General features: G+C 38.6%; 2 protein-coding genes and 1 pseudogene across 4 annotated transcripts in view; 2 read left to right on the top strand and 1 right to left on the bottom strand.

Moving 5' to 3' along the window:
• The first annotated feature begins 2,168 nt into the window (after positions 1 to 2,168).
• LOC143657771 (spermine synthase pseudogene) lies at positions 2,169 to 8,208 on the top strand (annotated as a pseudogene).
• ASTE1 (asteroid structure-specific endonuclease 1) lies at positions 5,028 to 20,068 on the bottom strand. 3 transcript variants are annotated; one of them, XM_077130108.1, is made up of 7 exons: positions 19,722 to 20,068; positions 19,440 to 19,621; positions 18,685 to 18,802; positions 17,019 to 18,347; positions 11,322 to 11,532; positions 9,281 to 9,473; positions 5,028 to 6,222 (listed from the first exon to the last, which is right to left on the bottom strand). In XM_077130108.1, the coding sequence occupies exons 4-7, from the start codon at positions 18,321 to 18,323 to the stop codon at positions 5,892 to 5,894; spliced, it is 2,040 nt and encodes a 679-aa protein (XP_076986223.1). In that variant the 5' UTR covers positions 18,324 to 18,347; positions 18,685 to 18,802; positions 19,440 to 19,621; positions 19,722 to 20,068; the 3' UTR covers positions 5,028 to 5,891. The 3 variants fall into 3 exon arrangements, with proteins under 3 accessions (XP_076986223.1, XP_076986222.1, XP_076986224.1); XM_077130107.1 differs by having other exon boundaries at positions 5,029 to 6,222; positions 17,019 to 18,344; XM_077130109.1 differs by having other exon boundaries at positions 6,118 to 6,222; positions 9,248 to 9,473; positions 17,019 to 18,344.
• Positions 19,829 to 21,714, top strand: part of NEK11 (NIMA related kinase 11) — a 346,803-nt gene continuing 344,917 nt past the window's right edge. Inside the window, exon 1 of the mRNA XM_077130110.1 lies at positions 19,829 to 20,229. The gene's annotated coding sequence lies outside the window, so the exon portion shown is untranslated. The remainder of the gene's footprint in view (positions 20,230 to 21,714) is intronic.

Here is a 21,714-nt window from a genome sequence, read left to right on the forward strand (position 1 = left end):
ATTGAGTGTTCTGATCTGCTATTCCATCTGTCTTATGCCCTGCAAGCTTTTATCCATCAGAAGCAGAGTCTGCTCCTCACTGGTCTGTCTGTCCCTCCAACTGCCTTGTGTGCATAAGAGAAGTGGGGGCTTCCCTCTCATTATTTCCTCCAAGTACTAACCTAGAGAAACAGGCGTAATTTCTTTTAGGCTAAAGCATATTATCTTGTTTAGGGAAGAAAAAGTTTAGTAATAGAAATCAACAGATCCCTGCCCAGTCTTGAGGAAAAAGTATACTCTCTAGTTCATTTTCTCAACAGGATATTCTAAACCAAAATGTGATTGTATTATACTTCTCAGGTTACCATGATAATATTTCTTAGTAAATTCCACTTGGTCTACCCTTGGTTGTCCATTACTGCTTTACAATAGAGATACATCATAGATTACTGATTTTCATAGTAGGGTCAATTTCTTGACAGTTTGCTTTAAAAAAAATCTCACATAAGTCTGGAACTAGAAAAGACTACAGGATGTTGTGATTGGAATACTTCAATTTGTGGATGTCACCATTCCCAGATTTAAACACTGAAGGCTCACTGTTCCCTGTCCTCCATTTTTACCTCCCTTGTTTTTGGTAGTTTCTTGGAAGTTTGCTTTTCTGATGCCATCTTTTCCAGAGGCTTCAGCTGTTACCAAACGATTCTCTCATTATAATAGTAACACAAACTCATTGGAGATACTTAGTAAATAGAGGAGTAGAAGAGGATAACATTTCAAAAGCTCAGCACCAAAAGACTGTCAATGTGAACGTTTTAATAAATGTTTATATTTATGACTTTTCCCCATGCCTTAGACATATCCAACTACCTAATGGTTGTCTCTACCTAAATGCCTAAAATGTTTGTCTAACTTCCACAATAAAACTCGTTTCCCCCCTTCTTAACTATAGCCATTTCTACACAAATGAGTGACAACTGAATAGGAAATTTGAACAGAGGGCTCCTTCCTGCTAGTGTTTAATGAAGGCATAAATAATTATGTATTACTATAGCAGTTTTAGCTAATTTGTAACTGTTTTCATAACCCCCCCCTTTTTTTCAGAATAATGTTAACATATATTTACTCAAAAATGTCCATTTGTCAGAAAAGTTCACTTTCTAACTTGTGGATTAATCCACATAACCTCATCATGAAACTATTAAGTGTACATCCATATTTATCCAGCATGACAAGCATTGAGACCTTTTGCAAAGTAGATTTTCCTTTTATTTTTCACGTCAGCGTCCTTTGACTTATTCTACTATAATGTGTAATACACATGAACTACACAGGGGCAGATCAGGGAGAGCAATGCCTAGACAGACACGTGGCAGTTTTTCAAGATGGGGTGCCAGCCCCTCCGTTAATCTTCCTAAAGAACTAGTGATGTTAAAGAGACACCCTAAAAGTTTTCTTAATCTTGAATGCTGGTTTACATGATGGCATAATTTTTTCACAGTCAAATGACTTAGTCCTCTAAATTATTGAAAATCCAATATTGGTATATTCTGAAGTCTTCAAATGAAATTTATGAATTGTGCTGATAAATGTGCTTAAGTTGTAATTTAACATCATCTCCCCCACACAAAAAAATATTTCTAGCTATTTCTGATCCTTATGACGAGTTATTTGATACACAGAAATCTCCAAGTATCCCCAAAGTGGTAATATCAAAATTGTATCTTAAATAAATGTATATAAATATGTAAAAACAAATATATCAAGAAAAATACTTAACTTTTAACCAGGTATCTAAAGTGTTATCAAGGCTGGGAGGAATAAAAATGATTGCATGTATAGGGCAGGCCAGGTCGCTCAGCAGGCAGAGTTCTCGCCTACTATGCCAGAGACCCGGGTTCAATCCCTGGTGCCTGCCCATCAAAAAAAAAAAAAAAAAAATTGTATAAATTATTGCATTTGATTCTTGCCCCCTACCCGCCCCTGCCGCGCCCCCCCCCCCCCCCCCCACAAATACAACTGAATCCAGTGAAACTTGCTGGAAACACTTTTCCATGTATTATCTCAACCACCTGTTTCTCCCATTTTTAGACTGGTAAATGGCCTAGAGCAGTCACCTTTGAATTTTACAACTTCCTTGTTCCTTAGCATGAGTTTCTCATTTTTGAATGTTTATTGCTGGTTGGATTTAAATTTTGGGTTGTTCAGACCTCAGAAAAGAAGTACAAAAGCAGCCTCTCCTTATGGCTCAGAATGCTGTTGCTGGAATTGGGGAGGCAGAGCATTAATGTATCTTTATCTGTCCAAGAAAAATAGTATTTTAATTTCAAATTGGTACAAGGCACAGAATAGTATTCAGCTGTTTTAACTGAAATGAGACCATTGAAAGACATTATGAAATAAATACAAAGGGTCCCACATTCATTTCATTGAAACCACCAGGTCATCATATTTGGGATCAGTTACTGGTAAGAGTTTTTCTTTTTACAGAAGTGAGATTCTTTCTCTTACCCCAATCATGACTGCTTTCCAAGTGCTGCTCTGGGTTCATAGTGTGCCAGCAAGACAAATAGCACATTCTACAGAGCGATAGCAAGTGAAACCTGAAAATCTCACCAAGGGGGAAACTGGGCATCTCTAGGGTTATGAGGTAAGGCTAGAATATAAGCCTGAAAGTTACAGGAAGGGGAAATTCCAACGTGTAGTAATGTCTGCTCTTAATTTTTTTTATATCTCTTAACATACCCAAGGTTCTTTCAAACTGAAAAACACTACAGAAAGAAACATTACAGAAAATCTGAATAACAGGAAAAATAGCAGGAGGGGCACAAGTTTGCATATTAGGGAGAGTTCTTTCTGGTCTGTTTTTCATGATTCTTTTATATTTTGAGGTTTAGTTTGGTAGGTACTTGTCCACTCTTTCCAGTGTTGCTTCAGCCTGGCAACTCTGCTGAAACTGCTGTAATTATTTTCTTCTCATGTTTTCACCTTCCAGTGTTAGCCACATTTGATAATGTTGACCTTTTTTCTGTCTACAGTTCTGCTCTTTAGTTTTGACTGGTCTCACAGTGCCTTGATCTCTTTGCTCAGCATTCTTACTTCTAAGATCACTTGCTTTCCTCTGGCTTTTCATTTGTGGGGTTAGTAATATTGGTTATCATTTATTATATATTTTTAGTACCAGGCCCTGTGCTAAGCAACTTAAAAGTATACATTATTTTGTCCTTAAACAATCATTTGAACTGTCATGAGCCCCATTTTATACATAGAGCAACTGAGGCATAGTCATTGATTCTTTTATGCTCAAAAGAAGAAATAACTTTCTAGCTATAAAAGAAGTATAGGTCTTTATCTTCTAAAATTCTAACCATTAATTTGAATTTTCTTTCCCATGGTAACTAGCTGGCATGGGAGGCTTATATACAGGATATATATTTAACTTTTGAGAACCAGGTGTCTCAAAAAGGACTTCTACAAATAAACTTCAAGTATCATTTCATCACTAATACAAAACACGATTACATTCTAGTTAATTTTTTCTCTCCAACTTACTATTCCAGAAATTTCTTAATCTTAGCTAAACAGAGTTCCTTTTTAAAATTTAAACTACTAATTAAAAACTTGACTTCCAAAAGTCTCATGTGAATTTCATTTGCTAGAACTGAATCAGAAAGAGAAGGACCTGAAGACTTGATTAATAACACAGGAAACTGTAGATTTACAACTGAAATATGGGGTTGTTATTATAATATTTTATTTCTATACTTGTGCTGTTTGTTGCCTTTTGTACCTGATCTGAATTACATCCCCGTCTCTTAAAGCCAGGCTCAAAAGTCAGGTCCAAGAATCCTCTGATTTAACCTCTCCTCACCCTGGTGACTGCTGTCTCTTCAGTGTAGCACTCTGTCTGCACTTTGCCAGTTTGCACCTGATAGCAACAATCTATTTTATTGTGTGTTGTCTCTCCAAGCAGCTTAAACAAGGATTTTGGGGATCAGGTACCATGGAAATTAGATAACACCATTCTGATACCCTTGTAGAGTGTCTGTGACCTTTCATCTAATAAAGAAGAACCCAGTCACCAGAGTAAGTAACTTTCCTGAGTTCCCACAGAGAAAAAGAGTGAGTAGACATAATTAAACTTTAACTGCAAGGCTGTATTATTTCAGGTGAATGGTCTGGATTATAGTGAATAAAAAGGGAAACCTTTTTAAATTTGCTGAATTAAGACACTTGTTGCTTGGAAAACCCCTTTTAAAGAAAGTATGATTATTGACAGAGTTCAGTTGACTTGTAATTAAACTGTAGCCCAGGAACTCCCATTTGGTACCTATCAAACCACTTATTTGCCAAAGTGCTAGTGTAGGAATGAATGGTTTTCCATGCAAGGTTAGTTTCAAAGAGCAGTGTTGATAAACCAGGAAATGGGGCACTCATATTGCCAGTTTTAATTTCCAGATTGTGCCAAACTCCAGGAGGTAATCTAGAAATAGGAAGTTTTGATATAGCAAAGGCTTAACATGCTTATGGTCCCTATTAGATCCAAAACACACCTCTTGTATCAAAAACAGATGCATGTGACTTATTCTTTTCATGATCATTTTGGGAATAATCTTGTCGTTTAACCATCTCTTAAGAAACATAAAAATTGCTACCTTACTAAGGCAGCCCTTAGCTCTCTTTATAAAATAATAAGTAAAATTGCCTTATTTCAAGAATCCTTACTTGAAATAGAAGTGTTTTTTGTGTTGAAAACTTAAGAAGCGGATGAGATTGTATTTTTACATTTTGTAAATGGCTAACATAGGTCAACCCTTGCAGAGGGCGGGTAATGTGTGACACTGGTTCAATGTAGGGCTTACTCCTAGAGCATGGCGCTTCAGGAAAGTAGAAAATTGTTTGCCAGGTTTTAGGAACTGGACACAGGCCTGTTCAAAATAGCAGCTTAAAGCAGCCTTTAGGGTTATTGCTGATGGAATGGCAGAGTAGCGAAGAAAGGATGAACACAGTTTGTATGACTATAAGTAAAATGAAGGTCAGGATATACCTTTTATATCTTCGAATCTTGCCCGGATGTATTCACTCCACTCGGCTTCTTTTTATTTTCAAGTTACCTGGAAATGGCCAACACCTTGTATTTTCAGCAGCCTCTGGTATGTTCAGAGCAGTGCCTTTCAAACATTTTTTATTGTATCCCACAGTTAGAAATATATTTTGTATAACAGTTGAATTCAAAATATCATATATTTTCCATTTTGTTTTTTCATTTAAGAAATTTTGGTTATGACTTAGTAATTTCATATCCCATTCATGGGTCAAGACATGCAATAAAAATGGGTCTAGAGTCTAGTATCACTGTATATTTCGCTAATATTTTCATTTCTTCTCAGTGGTTCCTCCTTCCTTCTCTAGATCTAGGCGCTTAGGTTAGTTTCTTACTTTCCTGGGCCCATTACAATTCAACTTCTCCCTTAAAATCCGAGAGTCCCCAACATGCTCATCAACCTTGCTATGGTCTCATTTACTCTATTTTCAATGTACAATTTGCAGTCTGGGATTCTCACTTTATCTTCCTTGGCCAAAAATTTCTGAAATTATAATAAGCTAGCTTCAACTTATAGGAAATAACTGAAGTGAGATTCCTATTCTTTTTTGAATACACAGCTGAGTAAATTGCTGCAATTCAAAGGTTATAGAATATTATTAACTTACTTGATAAGTCAAAATAGAGAAGTTTGTTAAATCAGGTTGTATTTAATAAAAGTAGAATACAAAACCCCATGGAGTTCAAAGATTCCCTAATGCAGTGTTTATCCCCTAACAGGTTAGTCCCAAAGGAAAAAGTTAATTGTCTGGTGGGAAAGAAAAGGAAAATTTTAAATCAGAATTATACATGTGGTTGCATATTGAGCTTATTTGTGCTCAGAGGCTGCAATGTGTTCCTCCAGATTGTCAACTGTTAACATCCCAAACCGATTGCTTCCTTCATACCAACAGCTATCATCTGAGGTAGTTCCCACTCTGTTCTTTGACCAGTTGGCACCTCTTTTCTTCTGCTTTTTTTTCTTTGAATTTGCTTTACCCTTTGGTAAGAATGATTCAGGAGGGACATATGATTTCAGGGCACTGAATAGGTGTTCATAAAGCTGCTTTGCCTCAGGACACATGCTCAGGAAACTTTCTACAGAGGTCGATGTCAGCAGCTGTTGGCATAGTCCATGTACCAGGCTTCCACTATACAGTCTGTTCAAAAGAGAGAAAAAAAGTGGTTAAAGCATAGGTTCAATGCACTGGGGCAATTATCATTAATATGACTTAAACAAACGCATCTAAAGGCACTAGAGTTCTCGGTGGCATTTGTAAGGTCATTTTCTTGGACCAAAAATCAACTTCACAAATACAAGATAGGATTAACTAGAAGGCACATATTTAATACACATGCTTTCTAGCCAGAGCTGATCAACTGGTACCTTAGCATTCAATGTTAAGTCATCATTTTAAAAGAGTTGGTAATACAGAGATACAAGAACAATCCTCATGCTGAAATCATTATTAAGACATCTGTTTAGTTTTGTTCCTCCTGGTTTGCTTTAAAGGGATTTGTAGAAATTAGAGAGAATCCAGTCAAAAGTGACAGATTATTAAATGAAAGAATCTATAGGTCAAAGACCAATAAAGCCCAAGACTCTAGGGTTTAGCTCAGATATAAGACACAGAAGTACATTTAAAAACACTGTTTACAGTTAGGAAAACTTTTCACCTTGAAACGTATTTAAAGTCACATAAGTATATTTTGTGTACCTCCATATATCACTCATTCATTCAACAAATACTTCATTACTTACTCTATGCTAGGTACTGGGAGCTACAATAATAAACAAATAGACAATTCCCTGCCATCACAGAGCTTACATTCTTGTGGAGAAAGATTAACAAAACTACAATCTCAAATATGATGTTTTCTAACCTGCCTACTTTTACCCTTCTCATTCCTGGACAATCACCAAGATGGAAAACCCATTGATCCTACCACTTTTGCACTTGCCCACACTATTGCTATCATTTCTTTTTGTCTTACCCGGCTTAAAACTCCAGGGTCAGGGCTGCAGTCTGACATGTAGCCCCTAGTCTGCAGTTGCCTTCTCAGACATGGCCCTGCGCCTTACCACACCAGGGCATCAGTATGGCACAGCACAACCTCAACCTCATGCTCAGTGGTAAAGTTGACAGCGAGACCATTCTAAAAGCCTTTCAGTCCATTTTCCAGGAGCAGGGAATGAAGATGTGCCCCCAGTAGGACCACGGCTATTTAGGAACCTACACAAAACAGCAGCTTTGCTGATTTGAGAATTTATCTACATGGATTGGTGTTACTGGACCTTCACAGCTCTAACAGTGGTGCAAAAGGCAAAGAAGAAATTAACAAGTCTTCTGAATAAAGCAGAAGAAATAAAGAACTGACTCAGGACAGTACTGAGAGGCTGAAATGATTATCACCCATAGTTTGAGTGATATAGATGAACATATTGGCCCACTGAATTGGGTTGAATACAACATAGATGAAATAGTGTATGATGAAGATTCACCTTGTCAGAAAACTAACATTCTACATTCAAAGCAATCTGCAGATATTCTCATCCTTACTGGAGATGTTAATTTGACAAAGAATGATTTGCATGCACTTACGACCATCATGGGCAGAAGGAAAGAAGATTACAATGGCAAAGATGTCCTTATTCTGAGACAGGCATATTATGTGAAACAGCCAAACTGGACAACAAAGATGGTCACTATGGTAGAGACTGACCAAATGATGGTTGAAGGGGATAAGAAATCTATGCAAAAGTGACATTTTGGACTATCTTAAAGGAGAATGCTATCAGGTTCTAACAGAAGACTGTGTTCCAATACTGAAGAAGTATGCCAAAGGGAGAAAGAAAGTTTGGTTATGTAATTAATGATTTGATAGCTGTTCAATCTCCTTGTCTCTGGAAGATTCCACATGGGAGTTTTCCAGACTGATACCTGACCTTTAAATGAGAGTATTAAAACAGTAAGGGAAATATTTTACCCAGGGGAACTGTGTCAATTGACAGAAGTCCTGTTGCTCTATGTAAAACAGCTCGGGTGCCTATATTGTCCTGTGAATTCTTGAAGGAGACTGTGTGTGTCCCTTCATACTTTGAATTCTGAGTGTTTTACACTGTTTGGAAAATTGTTATCACCTAATCATGTGTTCTGCCCAAGCCATCCTTACCTTTTTATGTTATGGATAACAGAAATTAATCAGGCAATTGATTGTAAATTCCTTAAAGTTTTTTTTTTTTTTTTAACTATTTTTCATTTAAAAAATGAAAAGTATATTTTTTGGGGTGTTACTTTTTGAAAGTCAGCTTAGGATGATTAGGCAAACCAACAAAGGCTGCTGAATGCACTGAACCCCTAAAATGTGCTTTTTGTTACTTTTTATTTCTTTAAGGGTGTTTTAATTTTGGTAGACCTTCAATGTGGATGTTAGTACAAACATCACTGTTTTGTTCCTAAGGAAAGTTCTTGATAGTGTTCTTTAAAAAAACTGATTCAGGATATTAAAATTTGGTGCTTATATAAGAGAACTAAAAAAAAATGAATAGCAATTGCTTCCATTAAAATTAGAAAAGAGGGGAAAAAAAACCTCCATAGCCAAACGCTCCCTGACATACAGGCTCTACTCCCTTTATCATACTTGCCTGGCAAAGCCAAAACTCTGGATAAAGTCCATTTAGATGTCTAACAGTCATCTCACTAGAATAAAAGCTCCATGAAAGCAGATACTTATTTTGTTTCGTTCACTATATCCCTAGCACAGAGGAGGCACCTAAATATTTGGATGAATGAATAAATATGCCAGGTGGTAAGAAGTGCAACAGAGAAAGTATAACAGGATAATGGGACTAGAGTGAACGGGCTGGAGAGTAATAGCACTGAGGTGGTCAGGAAGGGCCTCCAGAAGGTGACATTTGAACAAAGACCTGAAGGGAGTGAGGATGAGCTTTATCCTAGCAACAGTTGCCTCTATTTTTCCCCTCAGAAAAGTACTGATTTTTTCTAAGTTGTTTTATTGGCTCTAATCATGGAACTTTCTTTGGGAATATGGAAATAACTTAATCATTTTAATATTTTTCCTGTTTCCAGTTCTTCAGCTAGAACAGTAATCCAAGATCTTACAATACTAAGATTAATTATAAAAAGTAACTCTTTTCCTTCAAATATAAATATAAGTATTTACTTCTTGTGACCTAAGGTTTCCTGCGGTGTTTACCGAGTTAGATCTGGCTCTGGGAGAGGAGTGGACAGCAGCTGATTGAGATACAGCCCCATCTGGAGACAGCACTGCCACTGACAGAAGATGTGAGCTGTGTCTAAATCCAGTCTCGTGTTGGGCCGTGTCTGCTCCTTCACTCTGTGGAACTCTTCATACAACATTTTAGCACCATTTTCCTGCAGATCTTTATCTAGATAAAGAAAGAACCCAAGAGCAGTATTTCCAAAACATCGTATCAGTTTGTAATTTTCTCCACATACAAAACTACAAATTTCACAAAGAAGAGAATTAGTTTAAAGAGCTAAAATGGTTTTCTCTTTTGGCTCTTTATTATTTTAACTGCAAAGTAAAAACCTTGCTGTGTAAATTTAAGTATTTATACTCATAACCTTTTTAATGATTTTACTGAATTCCAAATATTTTTTCCTTGAAATAAGACCTGTTTTACTGATCTACTACCTAAATACACCTACAGGTGAACTCTCCAAATCTTAAATCTGTGTCTATGAAAAAAACAAATTACTATTAAATATCACTCCTCTACTGTTCTGTTCACTAAACTTCCTTTCTTGGAAACCCTCATGTTATAGTACGTTTGTTTGAAAGATACAGCCAGTCTGTTCAAAGCACATTTTAGCCTCTGCTATATGGAAGGAAAAGTAAGGTATAACTCTCTGAATCTGGTGAATTATCAGCTTCTTCAGGTGGCAGAGGCAACTCTAGGAAATAGGGAAAGTTGTGTGTTCAGCTACAAACTTCTGCAGGTTTATTTGAGCAGGGACACACAAACTGACATTGGGATCAAACTGAAAATAGTAAAAAGGAGGCCAAATTTGAACCAGTTAGTGAGCAGCAAGGCACTGAGCCTGCCTCGGTGCAGGGTCCACATTTCCTAAAAGAAGCAGACCCTTGCAATGTATCTTCTGTTGAACTCAGCTAAAAACTTAATAGGCTTGGGCTCTGAGATTTTTTTTTTTATATTGTATTTTTTATTCAATGAGAAGAAACACCTGATACTTGTGTCTTAACAGTAGTGAGCTTTAACTGATCTGTTTTACATCAAATAAGAACACTCCTTCCGACAGCTACTCTCATACTTGAGTCCTAATCCTTACGGTACCTTGGAATCCATCTTTTTCATTCTTTCATTTAGTTGTATTCTTTAAAAGAGTAAATTCTAGACCAGTACTGTTCAATATTACTTTCTGTGATAATGGAAATGTTCTATATCTCTGCTAATACAGTGGCCTCTAGCCACATGTATGTACTGAGAACTTGAAATGTGCCTAGTATGAAAGTTGAAGTTTTAATTTTAATTAATATAAATGAAAATAATTATATTGCTAATGGCCGCTGAATTAAATGTTCTAGAATGTGATAATTATTATACTTATTTAAAGTGCTATAACATTCATAATCTAAAGAGAATAATTTCACTAGAGAATTAAAGTGTTCTAATGCATCAGCATATATTTCACCCCATTTTTAAATGTAGATGAAATTGCCTTAATATCTATGTCTGTAAGTACAAAGAGAAGTAACTGTTTCTATCATTACTACTTCATACTAATTGAAACTTACAATGGAGAAAAAGGAACAGATGAGTAAACTAGCGCAAATATGAATGTGGTTGTAGATATTCACAACTTTCAGCAATAGGTAATGTTAAATAAGTTTCTAGTAACGGTGTTGCTGTTGTACTGATGAGGGGATAAGGAACATGGACAAGAAAATGCAGATGGCAGATGCATCAGTCAGACACTTCAAAGTCAAACGTTAGGTGCCCCAAAGTGCATGCAGTTAGGTAGTACCAGCACAGCATCTTCTCTGCTGTATCCCTGGAGTCAAGCTTTTCAACACCGAGTCTGTTACATGGGAAGTGCCCCAAAATACTCAGCACTGAACAAATTATATTTTGATGTCTTCACTTCTAAGCTATGATATAACCGAGGGAGATAAATAAATACTCCAAGACCATTTTTTTTGTTTGTTTAAACCTTCAAGTATATACAAGTAGCGGGAATCCCCAGATACCTACCAGGGCTGTTGATTATGGCATGCAGGGGTCCCATCAGCATCCCTAGCAGTAAGGCTTGGAGATGATGCAGCTTTGCCTTGGCCTCTGTGTGCTGCAACCAGTAGCAACTGACAGCAACGGGCAACTTCAATGAAGTAGGGATTGGGTCCAGGATGGTCTGTTTCACCTTCAGGGTCTCTAACAGAAGCATCTGACGCCTAACCAGGGAGAGCTGAAAATACACACCAAACATCCTACAAGTTACTTTGGGGAACGTCATTTTTTCCCAGCTGTAAGAGACTTCATGTAAATAAAACTGATATGTCAGCTGTTAAACTTAATTTTTCTGTGGGAAAAAAACCAGCCACAGTCAGAACATTAATATATATTGACTGAATGGGTATACTATCTGCTCCAGCTATATGAATTTTGCTTAGTCACACCATCCTCTACGTGTAGGGTTGAGAGCATCAAACTTCACTGCACACATCAACTGGAAAGCTTGTTAAAATTCAAATCCTCAGGTCCCATCTCTTAAATGTTTATTCAGTAAGTCTGGGGTAGGCCCAGGACTCTGTATTTTAACTAGCAGCCCAGGTACTCTATTTGGAGAAACAAAAATACCTCCTGGGAACCCTACCCTTTACTTGACATAAATACTTAAGCCCTACCTTCTCCATGAAGCCATTATTGATCACCTCCAGATGAAGACTTACTGGTTTACACACACCTTCTGTGGCATAGCAAACAGCCTTGTATTTGTTTGGGTGCTGTCTCATGTTCTGTCCCAGCTTGAATGTTGTTAACCCACATAAGGCTTGTCCAAGGGTGGCCACTCAATGAGACAACTATTTTAAGGACTGCCTGTACTGTGCTTTCAGTTAGTCCATGTTTTATACTCTGCAGTACACTTGAAATAAATGAAAGTTAAGAAATACACTGTTACGAGAACTTTAGGCTTTATGTTGAAACAATTTTACTTTACTGAATCTTCAGAATTTCAGAACCACAAAGGACCTTACAGGCTACATATTCTTACAGGTAAAGAAATTAGCATTAAAAGGCCATTTTCTTCCTGATGCCTACCCATGCAAAAAAAAAAAAAAGCCATTTTCAGGAGACCTTTATAATCAAACTTTGAGAAGAAAAAAATACTTGTATTCCTAGCATCTGCATACAGCCAGAAAAGGATTTCTTAACATTCTTTTTTAACTCTTTGGAAGATAAGACAGTCTGGCACATTTCTCAGCATCTAGTAATTATTTTTTTATTTTATTTTATTTTTTTACATGGGCAGGCACTGGGAATCGAACCCGGGTCCTCTGGCATGGCAGGCAAACATCCTTGCCTGCTGAGCCACTGTGGCCCACCCAGCATCTAGTAATTATTAAGGGTTGTTAATAGAATAAAGAGGTTAGCTTGAAATAAAACACATTAAGTCAAAACTGACAAAACTTTTTCATTAGTAATATGGCAGAGACCATTAAAAAGCGCAATTATCTCTACATTTCTAAAATTACTTTAATATTGTGAAAAATTTTATATCAGCAATATACAAATGCTCTGCAGTATAACCAATCACCCTTACTGGAAGTAGCATTAGCTACTTAAAATGAAACAAAAAGTATTCTTTATACTCTTCTAAACTGGTAGAAAAATATACCAAGAAAATTTAAGAATGTATATCAATTATTTCTGCCATATGCTTAAATTCTTGAATTCTAGAGACAAGTTACAACTTCCAGGAGTAAGGCAGAAAGATGTTTGTCTCTCACTGACTATGGCCTTCGGCAAGTATGTCCAGGCTTCTCTACCCTCTGATGATCATCTGGAGAAATGAGAGCATTATACTGAGTTGCACAAGATTTTCACAGAATCCACCAGTCCTCACCCCATTCCAAAAGGGGAACTAATTCACTCACGTTCTCAATGCAGCCGGTGAGGTTTTATCCCATGTGATACTCCCTTTCCCTTCTGCCCATGGGGAATGAAAGTACAAACCTGTAGAGGAAGCTTCCACAGCCAGTCCCAAAGACCAAAGACAGGATGATCTTTGGCACTGCCTGGCCTCTCAAAAACAATCCGCTTCCGTGTCTTCTTATAGTTAACCTCCCTTTTCTTCTGGGTAACTCAAGTGGTGCTATGTCTTTTGCAACCAACAGAACCCAAATGAAAACCTACCCCATGTGGTTACTGTGGGAACTTGTGTAAGTATAAAGTTTTATCATAACTCCTGGCACAAAGCAGTCAATCCAATTGAAGTTTTTATAATTACTAGAGCAAGAAAAATGTCAAAATGAGTAAGGACTGTCGCAAAGCTTCCATACTTAACACCTGCATTTATGTTTGGAGTCACATTTGCCTGATACCATTTAGAGTTATTGATTAGTTAGAGCAACAGCACTGGGCAAAATATAGAATTGATATGTTTGTCACCAAAGAAAAGCCAAATGATATCACGGCTTTGAATATAGGTCTAAATGGTGAGACATTTGAGTTATCTCCAATTAGCAAGGGATACAATCAGCATGCTTACTTATTAATTCAACTGGATTTCCATATGGGGGAAAAAGTGACCTGATCCCTATGTCATACCATAGACGAATCAATTCTAATCAGATTATAGATCTTTCATACCACAGATGAATCAATTCTAATCAGATTATAGATCTAAATATGCTCTATATCATAGAAACGATAACCATAAACAATAAAAAGTAAATAATCTCTTAATTTCTGTGCATCAAAATATACTAAAGAGTGAAAGACAACCCACAGAATGGGAGAGGCTCTTCTCAATACATGTTATTTGCAAAGGACTCATATATAAAAATCAACAACACCACAAAGATAACACAAGAATTATGGGCAAAAAGATGTTAGAAACTTCACGTATCCAAATGGCCTCCAATGAACAGATTAAAGGTGCTCACCAGAGAAATGCCAATTAAAAACACTGCACACACACTAAAATGGTTAAAATGGTACTATTACACAACCACCAGAATAGCTAAAATTTTAAAACAGGACAGAAAATTCCAAGTATTGTCAAGGGTATAGAGTAAACAGTACTCTCAAAAGTTGCTGGTAGGGGGTGGTGCGATGGTGGCTCAGTGGCAGAATTCTCGCCTGCCATGCGGGAGACCCGGGTTTGATTCCAGGTGCCTGCCCATGCAAAAAAAAAAAAGTTGCTGGTAGGAATATTAATTGCTAAAAAAACTTTGCAAGACATTATGTAATGACATCTTCTAAGCCAAACATATGCATAACCTATGACCCAGCAATTCCATTCCTAGATTAAATATGTTATAGAAGTGTGCCCATATTTTTCTTAAATGATGTGTACTAGAATGTTCGTAGAAGCACTATTCGTAATTGCCAAAACTGGAAATTTCCAAATGCCCATCAGCTGTAAAATGGAAAAATGACTGCAGTACACTCCCACAATGTAATAATGCACAGCAATTTCTATAATAGATCACAATGATATGAATGAATCTCACGAACACTGAATAAAAGAAGCCAGACAAAAGGATTCATATTATAGGATTTCATTTGAATAAAACATAAAAAACAGCCAAAACTATTCTATGTTAGAGGTTAGGGCAGTGATTACAATTGGGGGTGGGGGCAGTGGAGGGGGTGACGAACTGGACATAAGGGAAAGCTAGGATGCTGATAATGATTCTTCATCTCATCATTTAATTAATGCATTGAGTTTGAAAACTCAAGTTATATAATCATCTACACTTTACGTATATACTGAAAAAGGGCACAAAGAAACTTTGGGAGATGATGGATATGTTCACTATTTGAATTGTGGGATGGATTCATAAATATAACACATTAAAACTCAAACTGTATACTTTAAATAAATATGTGAATTTCATTATTTCTATAAAAAGGGCAGAAGAACCTCCAACACAGCACCATTTATGCTGTTAATAGAAATGTCGTTTCAGCAAAATAGCATCCTTTAGAATGATAATTTTGACTTTTATTTTTTGGTGTAAGTAAAAGTGTTAACAAAACCGTTCTGCTAGAGAAAGTGACCTATGCTTAACTTTCTAGCTGTACAAGCCTGGAAACCTGATAAGGCAGATTGTCAGTTGTATGACAGCTTGATAAAAATGACTTGTAGACTTGCATCTAGAGTTAAACTATAAATTAATTATAAACACCTGATGGGGATTCTACATCTTAGGGCTTTCTTGAATGCAGTGACTCTTGTGGTTCGGCTGGTCCCTTGCCGCAGGACCTTGGAAGCTACGTCTGTGGAATAATTACAAGAAGTATTAGATCCTGGGGAGAATGAGGCTTTACAGCCAGGGAGCTTTTTCTTTTAGATCTTTGAGATATAATCCACATATCATAAAAATCACCCTTTTAAAGTGCACAATTCAGTGGGTTTTAGTATATTTGGTATATGGAGTCATCACCACTATCTAATTCCAAAACATTTTCCTCACCCCAATGCTGTACCCATTAGCAGTCATTCCCTGTTGTTGGGGTTGGGGGGTAGCTCTTGCATCCACCAGATAATGACCTGAGTTTCCTTATGCCTGAGGCTGCCCCTAATGGGGAGGGCTAAAGACACTGCTTCCCCGTGAGCTGTGCTGGTCAGGGTTTCTCACCTCAGCACTACTGTTTTGGGCTGGATAGTTCTCTGTCCTGTGCCTTACAGGATATTTAGAAGTATCCTTAGCCTCACCCACTAGGTACCAACAGTAACCACCACCTCAGCTGCGTAATCAAAAATGTCTCCAGATAGTGCCAAATGTGTTCCGGGGGGCAAAAAATCACCCCTGGTTGAGAATCACTGTAGATGCTGCAGACTGCTACAAGGACTCATACAGAAAAGGAAAGCCAGACGCAACTGTTGGGAAGCTGTGCTTGCTGCCCTGTATCCCTCTGAGTAGGCTGGCAGTACAAATGGCCTATGAGTGTTTTGTGAGTCTGAATATTTAGTTGAAACTAAGAAAGTCCCTATGGGCAGTACAACTGGCTTTGAGCATTCATCTGCATTTAGTTTGTAAATTTGTGTTATCACAGTCATAATTAAAAAGCAGTTTCATATCTATTTGTAATTTTTGATAATTTATGTAACATTATTTAAAATAAAGTCAATACTGGGATTGTCCATGAGGTTTTTTTTCCTTGAAAAAGGGATTGGTCTGAATTTTACTCAGGTTCAAGAAAACACTGAATTAAACTTACAGTCATGCTTTCAGTATTAAACTAAGCAGATTGCCATGATGCTACAAACCTAAAGCCTGAAAAAGAGATCTCCATCAATAAAAATAAAAAATTAGACCCAATCATCAGTACTAATCTTGTTAACTGAAATCTGATGCAGTATACGTATGCTTCTAGATTTGCAGCTAAGAATCTTTTTCCTTTTTTCATTTTTTAGCCACAAAACCCCATTTTATTGATAGCTACTATCAAGAGAGTTCTAGTAATAATTGCAAAGATAACACAGATTATTAAAGTGGAAAAGGCAGATTTGGAATTTAAATACCTAGATTTGAGTCCTAGTATTGACACACTGGCTGTAACATTAAGAAGACAGTTTATTTGAATCTTAATACTGCTATGACAAGGGGGTAATACAGAAACCAACCTCCCCTTGTTATGTTAGTGAGATAATATACCTGATAGCACTCTGTAACCTCTAAAGTGCTATACAGCTATTTCACTAGTGTTATAAATACTTACCTCAGTTAATCTGCTTAAATCAGAATGGTCCTTGGGCAGTTCTACTGCATCAACAATTGATGTTTTGATATTTTTATTAATCCTTTCCACTTCACTGAAAGCTAGAGGCCAAGGAAGTGATGCACTCCAGGGCATGTTTTCCAGATGTGGACTGGCATTCAACAGAAGCCCATAGATGATTTGCCGGATGGGCTGAGATATTCTGTGGGCATTAGGCTGCTGCATGTTTTCCACTTGTGTGTGAAGAATGGTGCGTCTCAGCACCAAAGCATCACTGATGAAAGGAGACAGCTGGCCTTTGGCCAAAGCCACTAGTACCCATTCTGGCAAGCTCAGATTCAGTGCATCTGGACAGACGTAAGTTCCACACTGGAAGAAGTCCTGCAGCTTCACCTGGGACTGCTGATATTCTTCCATGGAACAGCAGAGAAGCTCCTTAACACTGTCTTGATCCTTTTTGGGGAGATGTTTCAGGACATTATCTAGTGCTTCAGAAGTGTCAGCAAACTGAGATAACCAGTTCAGAAGTCCTAGAACTCGATAGTGTCTCCTTCCTCTGGCAATGGTACCTCCAAGAGGAAGACGCACTTTGCTTAAGAAAGTCTCCACGACGGGCAGATTGATATGGTCATTTCCACAGAGCACCGCAAAAAGAGGTAGTAGAGCCTTGTTCATATTGCTGAAGTGATGGCAGAATGCATCAAGAGAAAAACGTCTGGCAGGGATATAATAGTCACATGTGCCCTTAACTGTGTTCACATTTCTCCATTGAAAGCCATTCAATGGGCAAAACCCAGCTTTCAAGTCAAAAATGCAAAAGTCACTATCCGAAGATAATACAGGGCAATTCCAATGATTAGCAAGCGTCATAATGTCCCGATCTGCTTCTGAAAAGCACTGGACAAAACATATCTGCAACTTGATCAAAACCTGTATAAACACTTCCCTTATGAGTAAAGGACACACATACCCAGCCCCACCAACAGAAAGGGCATGGGCCATTTGGATCTTCTCTCTGGCACGATCCTTTAAAGTTGTAAGCTTTTTATCTGAAATGTCACATCCTCCATCTAATACAACATATGGGCATATTTTACAAGCAAACAGTGATTCAAAGAACTTTTGGACAATGTCTGTAAAAGAATCATAGTCCCCTCCATACCGGAGTTCCAAGTCTGAATTGAAGCAAAGCCGGTGGAAAAGAGCATAGCCATCAATGATGATTTTTGTGTCCCGCAACTTCAAATCAGTGAAGAACTCATTACTATGATCGTCCACAAAACTCATGAGTCCTCGGATACCCATGATGACAGTCTGAAGAATTGCCTACTTAAGACAACAGAACAAAAGAAAAGTTTTCTAGTTACATTTTCTCAACCTATGTAAAACTACTTTGTTGTAACAGCCTGAATTTTCAAAAATTACAGCATTGTTTCTCTACTGTCTTTAGATTACATTTCTCTAAATAAGCCAAACACATTTGGAACTAATATCGATAAAGCCAGCATAAGGTTCATATCAACCAAAACAACAGAACATATTTCCAATTGATGCTGAATATGGGACACAAAGTCATTGTTTCCAGCACTATCAAACTGACAGCAAAGGATATGAAGTGCTCTTTTTAAATAGAACATATTAGGTATCAGCATCTTTGAATTCTTACCTCTATCTTAAGGCAACACAGCTACTGAGTGCTTTTTCATTCGCTTTTGCTGTTTTCCCCAAATACATTGGTTTCATGGGGTTTGACCCTTAGACAGGGGTGCAGGCTGCTGCTGATTCTAAACAAAAACCAAAGTCCATTATTGACACACCAGTATAGTACTTCTATGGACTTGATTTTAATACTGAAAGTTAGCCACCATCTTATAACACAGAAAAAAATTTTTGAAGATTAAGATAAAAAGTCCTAAGCTATAGAAATGGTAACTTTATCAATGTCATAATAAATCAGGAAGCACTGGGCTTCAGCTAACTAAAGAGTACAGAGGCAATGATATGGATCAAGCTTTTCTTTCTTATTGATAATCAGAATCTGAGCAAGTCTTTCAGGCCTTGCACTTGTATGCTCCTCTTAACCGGTTTAGCTTTGGTGAGGAAAACTGTTCCATGTCCCCAAGAACCCATCTCTCCAGTTTCACTCATCCAAGAGCTCTTTGCATCTTCTTGTCTTTGCATATGTGGCCCAGTTATCTCCCAACGCCATCACTCCCTTCACCATCTGGTTAATGGTTCATAGGATCAGTATTACTAATCCTTCCTTTTGCCTCAGTTACCAGTTACTTAGCTAGCAGTTACCGATCGTGTATTTAAAATCATGACATGTTGTCAATCAAGGAATGTTTGCATTTTTATCTTACAAAGTATTGCATTAAAATTTATGTATCTTGATTGCTGAGTTTTTTGGTGTCTGCTTACATTTTGCACCCAACTCAGCTCGCTCGTTTCGGTCTTGTTTCTAACTCCGCACGTTTTCCTGTATAGTTCTCATCTCTGAATCAGTTTGTCTTGCAAAGTTCCTTGGGTACAGAGACTGTGTCAAGCCACTCTAAAACAATGAGGTCAACCTTCCACAGAGTAGTTGTTCAAGAATCGGGGCGCTGAATAAGGGAAAGGCACAAATAAGGTTTGATATACGCTCACACACCACACAACCCCGGTCCTCAACAACCCGCCATCCAGTCCAGCAGCAGATCCCACCTGCTCCGTCCTCCCAAAGGCCCAGCCTCGGGAGAGGAACCCCTGCCACGTGAGACTCCAAAGCCAGGAGGGGGAACCGGAAGTCTCGCGGTAAGACGTCACTGGGGAACCAGCTTCTGGGGAGTCGTGAAACCCGTGGCGCCGACTCGCGTCCGCCGGCAAAATGCTCTCGGTCCTGGAGGCGTGAGGTAGATAAGGAAAGCTGAGAAGAATGCTCCGAAATGGCTGCTGTCTGGTTAGGGAAGCTTGTCCCTCCTCGCCTGAGTTTTACTCCCGCCCACTTGGCTCAGAGGACGCTTCCGTGTCGGCGACTCGCTCTGCTCCGCCTCGCCCCGACTTCCCAGCATGCCCCGCGCCGTCTCCCTGGCGACGGCTGCAAACAGCCTTGACCCGTGGTAGTTCGGGGCTTGGCAGGTGCCGCTTCTGCTACGTTGAGGCCTCCCCAGTTCTAGGCGGGGTTCCGGGCATGCCCCCGGCGTCTCCCCTTCTCCGCCCAGGAACGGGAAAGGTAATACGAACGACGCTCCTTAGGGCGTGCTGGGTTCCCCAGCGCCCAGGAAGGTGATGGTTGCAAGCCCCTGGCGGCGTGACCGCGTCCCTTCCCCTTCTCTGGCCCCTACATTCCCCAGGCTTCCTCACTTCTCTCGACTCCTTACCTTCCGGATATGCCACGTTCTCCAGAGAATAAGTGTTGCTGGTGCCCCACGACGTGCGGTTATCTCGCTACGCGAAAATGTAAAAAGTTACTTTGATGTTTACAGTAGTTTAAGATTAAACTACTACTGTAGCAGAACCTGGTCTCACATCTGCTTCCTCTGTATTATTGCCGTGGAAGGGAACAACTCGGACTTCAGCCTGAAGCAAACACTCCCTTTTCCCTTTTCCTTTGCCCCCAGCCACATCAGTTTCACCTCGAAGGGCCTGGTTGCGGAAGGCTTTAATCTCTGCTCTTTTCTTGCAGTTACCATACAGATTTTCTGTGTTTTTGTTTTGTTTTTTAATTTGGGCGGTTGTTGGTCTGCTGGACTCCTCTTTGCTATAACAGACTTTCTTGAACACCTACTAAATACCAGGCAGCAGGTTTGTTTCCGTTGCTCACGTTTGTTCAGAGCCCTTGTTGGGGTAGCGGAGAGGAGGTGTCCTACGTTTTCCCCTAACCCTATGGGAGCACAGAGGACACTAACGGTGGAATGGAAAGGAGACAGGGCTGTATGTGTGAAGTTGGGCACAAGGGACCTTAGACCCAAAGTCCTCTGTGGCCGGAGGCAGATTTCTTAAGCCTTGCTGGGTTTTAATTTCCATTTGCATATAGAAGCCACTGAATAAGTGGAACTTCTCAGAACTGAATTGGACTGTTCTAACTTGGTCCTTTACTTAATGGGGACCTTAACCTCATCTCTAAAATAAGGGGAATTACTAAGTGATCTTAAGGCCCCTTTTGAGTTGAGAAAGGCTGGGAGTGCATACATTTTCTGAAAAGTTTAAGTTAGCCAAATGCATCACATATGCTGGTGAAGGAAGTAAACAAAAGGCACATTTGGAGGCCTGCTCTCCAGAGTTTTGTCAGCAGTAGGTTTCACTACTCTGTTATTTTCTGTGATCTCGGTATTCCCATATAATTATTTCATTGAGTTTTTTTTCAAGGGATGGGCCTCAGCTCTGGCATTCTGACCCAGTGCTAAGGTTGGTTTAGGATTGTCCTCAGCTTATAGCCACTCAGGGGACTCAAGAAAAGAGCTGGTTACTAGTCTCCTCCTCACTGGCTTTTGATGAAGCTTAAGTGATGAATACATTACTTCAAGATGTGCAATGTGTATTAATAGAAACTTCAGAAACAGGGTCAAAATTTGCTAAGGTAGGAAAAAATTCACTCCAATCCCCTTGTTTCCTCACGTGTGTTCTAATAAATGCAAAAACCATGTTTTAAAGTCCACAGGAACAAAAAATATGAAAGAAGTACCATCATGTTAATTTCTAGTTCAGTCCTAACTCA

The sequence above is a fragment of the Tamandua tetradactyla genome, chromosome 15 (genome assembly GCF_023851605.1).
Source record: "Tamandua tetradactyla isolate mTamTet1 chromosome 15, mTamTet1.pri, whole genome shotgun sequence".
In the NCBI taxonomy this organism is placed as follows: domain Eukaryota; kingdom Metazoa; phylum Chordata; class Mammalia; order Pilosa; family Myrmecophagidae; genus Tamandua; species Tamandua tetradactyla.

Coding starts and splice junctions, on each gene's coding strand:
- ASTE1 (XM_077130108.1), bottom strand. CDS start 18,323: ATGGGTATCCGAGGACTCATGAGTTTTGTGGACGATCATAGTAATGAG. Junction 11,533..17,018: donor ATTTAAGCAGATTAACTGAG/GTAAGTATTTAT, acceptor GTGTATTTTCAG/CTCTCCCTGGTTAGGCGTCA. Junction 9,474..11,321: donor TGCCATAATCAACAGCCCTG/GTAGGTATCTGG, acceptor TTCTTTATCTAG/ATAAAGATCTGCAGGAAAAT.